The sequence below is a fragment of the Acanthisitta chloris genome, unplaced genomic scaffold, assembly GCF_000695815.1.
Source record: "Acanthisitta chloris isolate BGI_N310 unplaced genomic scaffold, ASM69581v1 scaffold36420, whole genome shotgun sequence".
In the NCBI taxonomy this organism is placed as follows: Eukaryota; Metazoa; Chordata; class Aves; order Passeriformes; family Acanthisittidae; genus Acanthisitta; species Acanthisitta chloris.
The window spans coordinates 1-5,928 of record NW_008653944.1 but is presented as its reverse complement, the minus strand read 5'-3'; the positions used below and the strand labels follow the sequence as shown (position 1 = coordinate 5,928).

The window sequence follows — 5,928 nt, the reverse complement described above, 5'->3', positions numbered from 1 at the left end:
TGGAGCAACCTGGTCTGGTGGAAGGGGCTGCCCATGGCGGGGAGTAGGACTGCATGAGCTCTAAGGTCGTCCCTACCCAAACCAGTCTGTGACTCTATGATCTGTGTCTTCCCACCACTAGAAATGAAGATCTGACTTTCCAAGCATGGCTTAGACACAGTGCTCTACTGAAAAGACAATCCATGTTCCACAGGTTTCACAGATTCATATGTTGGTAATGTGTTGGAATGGACCTTAGAGATCATCTAGTCCCAACCCCCTGCCCTGGGCAGGGACACCTCCCACCAGAACAGGTTGCTCAAGGCTTTAGCCAACCTGGCTTTGAATACTGCCAGGGTTGGGGCAGCCACAGCCTCCCTGGGCAACCTGTGCCAGTGTCTCACCACCTTCACAGGGAAAACTTCTTCCTAATATCTAATCTAAATTTCCCTCTGTCAATTTCTCCCCATTCCTCCTTGTCCTGTCACTGTAGTCTCTCTGCAGCTTCCCTGGAGACCCTGCAGACCTTGGCAGGTTGCTCTGAGGTCTCCACACAACCTTATCTTTAGATTCTCTGCAGATCTGATTTCAGACTGGAGATAATGCAAAGCCTTGGATGAAGCAGCTGAAGAAAGATGGAAAAAATCTCAAGTTCTTTTTCTGTCTTCTCAGCCTTCATTGCCTTTTCATCCATGCCTGAACTGGCTCAGAAAATCAAGATGTTTTATGCCCTGGCTCCAGTGGCGACAGCCAAGCACTCCAGAAGTCCCTTAATGAAATTAGTCTCTCTCCTGGACAAGAACTTCAGGACTATTCCGGTGAGGGATAACTCCATGTCCTTCTGGCCCAGAACTCACTGGTTCTAGGAAAGGGATTGTGCTAAGACACAGCCCTTGGGGCTATCTCATGTGGCAGAAAACAGTTAATTCCTGATGATTTATTAGCATGGACATGACTTAGGTGCAGATGCAATTCTAGGTGGTCAGTTTGTTGAGTTCATCTTGTTCTGTAGGAGCTGCAGGCGTTGAAACTGGTCCTTCTGTGGGCACACTTAATGAATTCCTGGACAAAACAACACCTGGAAAACAGCAGCTTTGACATGCTGATTTTAAAACAGATCAACATGGCAAAGCTGCTCTTTTTCAGGTGTTGTTTTGGCCAAGATGTCAACAAGTGCCCCCATAGAAGGACTCTTCTCTTTCTCTTCACCTTCCCCAAGACTTGGATCCATTTTTCACTGCCATTCAAATCAACATGGCAAGACTTCTCTTTTCCAGGTGTTTTTGGACAGGAACTCCATGCTGATTTATATGACAGTGAAAAACAGATCCAACACTTGGGAGAAAAGGTGGAGGGGAAAGAGGAGAGTCCTGAATATTGATGTCCCTGGGGTGCATTCAGTCAACATCATCTCCTGCAAGGACCTGGTTACATGTCCACAGGGCAGTGGAGGAGAGAGCTTGACTCCTGCAGGATCTCTGTGGGATAGGACACCAACCAGCAGAAGGGAAACAGAGAAAATCCACCTTGCCCACCTGGGCCGGTCTCACCTTGAATATTGTGTGCAGTTTGGGCACTACAATGCAAGAAGAGTATTGAATTATTGGAGAACATCCAAAGGAGGCAATGAAGGCGGTGAAGGGCCTTGAGAGGAAACCACATGAGGATTAGCTGAGGGAACTTGTGTGTTCAGCCTGGAGAAGAGGAGACTGAGGGAAGACCTCATGGAAGGATGTAGAGAGGCAGCACTGACCTCTTCTCTCTGGCAACCAGTGACAGAACCCAGGGAATAGTCTGAAGTTGTGTCAGGGGAGGGTTAGGCTGGAGATTAAGAGAAGGTTCTTCCATTAAAGGGTGTTTGGACACTGAAACAAATTTAGGTTGGATATTAGGAAAAGGTTCTTCCCCCAGAGAGTGTTTGGGCACTGGAACAGGTTTAGGTTGGATATCAGAACAAGTTTTTTCCCCCAGAAGGTGTTTGGGCACTGGAACAGCTCCCCAGGGCAGTGGGGGCAGCCCCAAGCCCAAGCCTGACAGAGCTCAAGGAGTGTTTGGACAATGCTCTCAGGCACATGGTGGATTGTTGGGCTGTCCTGTGCAGGAGCTGGACTAGATGATCCTCAAGGGTCCCTTCCAACTCTGATCATCCTGTGATTTGCTTCCACAGCTGCTGTTTGGCAGAACAGATGCCTCGCTGCGGATGAAGAAGCTGTGGAGGTTTCTCCCTGAGCTGTGCAGGAATCAACTGCTGCACAAACCTTGTGCCAACATCCTCTTTCTGCTAGGGGGCTACAATGGGAAGAACCTCAACATGGTGAGTCTGATGCCCCAGGTGGGGATGAGGGAGTTGGAGTCCTATTTCTGTCCCCTCTTTGCCTGCTGACACCATGCCCAACCTGCTACTGCCACAGCAACATGGTTCCCTCTGCCAGATCCCTTGCTGCATCTCCTCCCAGGACAGGAGAAGTCCCCAGGATCTACTGGGTGAATGTCAGTGTCCTGGTGGCAATCCATAGCACCTATGAGCTAGGGCTACCTGTCACTGCAACACCTGGGGTGTAGCCCCTGTTCCTCCCCACTAACATCAAGTGTGCTGAAGGAGCCTCTAGGTGACCACAGGTGGTCACTAAGGTCTTGAGCATAGCCCCTGAGCCCAGAGAAGGTATCTCATAGAGCTAGGGGAATCTCATCCTTCATCCCCATCATTCTCCTCCCGGTGCTGTCTACCAGCAATTGGGTTTTAATGCTAATTATCTTCCTGAAACTGAGCCAACTCTGTAGGCAACATGACTCATCAGTGGCTGCTTTGGGAGACACATCACCTGGCAGTCCCACCCATGGAAAGTAGTGATAGCTTGGATCTGTTTCCTTGCAGACACGGCTGGATGTGTACACATCTCACTATCCTGATAGCACCTCTGTCAAAAATGTGATCCACTGGGCCCAGGTAGGTTCCCTCAAGCACAGATGCTTCACCCCTGGGATGGTTCCTTCACATAGAGTCTGTTGTATCCTGGGCAGAGGTGAGAGTTCAAGAATCTTCAACATTAGAAGCTCCTGAGAAGGTAAAGGCAAGGAATTTAGTGATAGAAGAAGTGTTGGATGCGGGTGAGCTGTCCTGACCCCTCGGGGGATCAGGATGAGCTGTCCTGGTGTCTCTGGACACTGGGGTGTGTGTCCTGTGCTGTGTCAAGCAGAACAAGGGGTGGGATAGGGAGGCCACAGCTGGATGCAGGGGCCAGTTTGAGGCTCCTAAGGATCCCAAAAGCATAATGAAGCTGGAGACACCATGGTGTTGGTGGGTGGAAGTCAGGGTGTACAAGGAGAGGCATGGGGAACTAGATGAGGAAGAAAAGAGGGACCCAACATCATCTCCCCCTGCCCAGAGGGGTCCTGGGCACCCTGGGGCTGCACTCTGATGATTCTGCTGCTGCTGCAGCATTGGCCCTGCTGGAAACAGGCTCAGGCTGGAGCCTCCCACTCTTGTGTTTCCTTGGAGAACCAAATTATAGGTAAGAGGGAAGGCAAAAAGGGGTGATCAGGTTGTTGGAGGAAATCCAGAAGCATCCTGCACACACAGCTGGGGATGAGCAGGTGTTCAGAAGGAATAGTGCGGCACAAGGGCAGCCAAGCAGTCACATGAACAGCTTGGTTCGTTAGCCCATAGCTAGGGACAGGCCAAAGCATCACCCTGTTAAAAGAGGTGGAAAATCTGGCTTTGGAGGGACCCACCCCCTCCTGCAATGTCCTGTGGGTGAGGACACCAACATCTTTCCTGTCCTGCCCATCCCCAACCACCTGGTGTGGCTGGAGATGGGCAGAGAGGGCAGGGATATGCCCAAACCCATTCTGAGCACCCTCTCATGATGTGATCCCTCAAGGAGGTCAGAAGATGCCACTGGCCTCTCACAGCAGATCTTTTCTCTCCTCCCAGGTGACAAAATCAGGAGAATTCAAAGCCTTCGACTATGGCAATGAAAACAGAGCTGTGTACCATCAGGTAGGAGACCTGGAGATGCCATGGGACTGTCTGGGGTAGTGTGGGGACATGTTGCCTTGCAGGAGTTGACCACAACAACAGTTCCTCAGAGTTCCCTGTGTCCCTCCAGGATAGACCACCCCTCTACCAGGTGGAGGAGATGCCTGTGCCCACTGCAGTGTGGTCAGGAGGGCAGGACTGGGTGGCTGACTGGAAGGATGTCCTCCAGCTGCTGCCTCGCATCACCCACCTCGTCACCTACACCCACATCCCTGACTGGAACCACTGGGATTTCATCTGGGGCTTGGATGCCCCTGGGAGACTCTACAGCAGCATCCTGAAGCTGATGAAGGAGTCCCCCCAGTAGAGCAGAGGCTCCTCAGGAAGATGTCAGTGGCCTAGCCCTTCTCCCTCAGCTGAGACAGCCTGAGGAGGTGGTGGAACAGCCACTGATGTCCCCTCCTTCCTGCTGGCTTCACATGCTTGTGGTGATGGTGCTTCCTATGCATCCCTTGGTCATCAGGGTTTGTCCTCCTTGCTTGTAAGCTTCTCAAGGACCAGTGCCACCAGGCATTGGGGCAGGAAGGAACCACCAGTCCTGCTGGAAGTGTCCCAAGATGATGGTGATGCTCCTAGTGCTCCCAGACTGCATGAGGGGGATATAAGGACCCTGCCATGACCCCACAGTGGCTGCCCGGTGGGTTGTAGATAAGAGCATCCAACTCATGAGGAGATGCTGAGTTTGCTGTGGGTGGAGCAGGCCGAGAGCAGCCTCCAACCATGGCACAGAGAGGGATGGAGAGGATGGATGAGGCCAAAACCTTGGGTTTCTGGCCCCAGATTGCAACCCAGAGAGGTTCAGGTTGGATGTGGAGAACCCTTGTCCCTCCAGACAGGTCTCCAGGGAAGTGGAAGGTTTCCACCTAAAGGGGCTTCAGGGCTTTGCTGGGCCAAGCCAGGCACTTCCCTGCATTGCTTGGTGCCAGAACCAAGGGTCCAAAAGTCCCCAGGGACCAACACACTGGGCATACCTATCCTCCATCCCTGGGAGCTGGTGACCCCCAATGTCCTGGGGCTGGGTTGCAAGGCCACTGTCCCCCCACGATCTTGCTGCCAGGTTGATGGCCCAAGGCACTGCACAGCCCCCACCATGCATTTCCACCCTGCTGCTTGCTGCAAAACTGGAGGCAGAGAAAATACCTCCAAAATAAACGTTCAAAGGGTATTTCAGGGGCCTGTGCCACAGCTCTGACACCCCTGGCTCTTCCTTGCATGTGAATATTTCCTGCGGGGCTGCTGGGGCCAGCAGGGATACGCCACTGCTTGTCCACAGTGAGGGGGTGACAACAGCCACCTGGTCATTGAGGGTGCTCTGGGGGGTCCCAGCTGGGAGCACCCAGCACCACACCACTGCCAGGGTGGGCAGGTAACAGGAACTCTCATTGGAAACAAACCCACCACACAGCCTTGGGGATGGAGAGCTTTATTGTGTCCATGATGGATTGGGAATCAGCAGTGAGCAGGAGCACTGGGGACAGCCCCTGAGGTGCCACCTGGGATGTGTATGGCTATGACAGTGGCTCCTCCACCTTGTGGGCTCATCTGCCACGACATAAGGTGGCTACAGGAGGGGGATGGGGAGAGGAGGAGGGTGGGGAGGTGGTCCTAGGGCTGCTCCTATGCCAGGAGTGGTCCTCCTCTCACACTCCATGGGCGCAGGCAGCTGGTTCATTGCCACAGCTGGATGCAGAGGCATCCTTCCATCCCTCCATCCATTCCTCCTTCCTTCCATTCCTCTCTCCACCCAACCCTCCATCCATCCCTCCATCAACCCATCTCTCCCTCTATCTCTCCCTCCCTCCCTCCCTTCATCCATTCCTCCTTCTTTCCCTCCACTGATCTCTCCCTCCCTCCTTCTATCCCTTCTATCCCTCCCTCCACTCATCCTTCCCTCCTTCCATCCGTCCCTC

At 53.0% G+C, this 5,928-nt stretch overlaps 1 protein-coding gene across 1 annotated transcript in view; it reads left to right on the top strand.

Annotated features, from left to right (window-relative positions):
- The window catches only part of LOC103809976 (lipase member M-like), a gene marked incomplete at its 5' end in the record, with an annotated part of 6,717 nt that extends 2,392 nt beyond the window's left edge, over positions 1-4,325 (top strand). The window contains 5 exons of the mRNA XM_009082857.1: positions 652-797; positions 2,147-2,293; positions 2,855-2,926; positions 3,914-3,979; positions 4,089-4,325. Of these exons, the coding sequence (XP_009081105.1) occupies positions 652-797; positions 2,147-2,293; positions 2,855-2,926; positions 3,914-3,979; positions 4,089-4,325 (668 nt within the window). The remainder of the gene's footprint in view (positions 1-651; positions 798-2,146; positions 2,294-2,854; positions 2,927-3,913; positions 3,980-4,088) is intronic.
- Between the last annotated feature and the right edge of the window lie 1,603 nt (positions 4,326-5,928).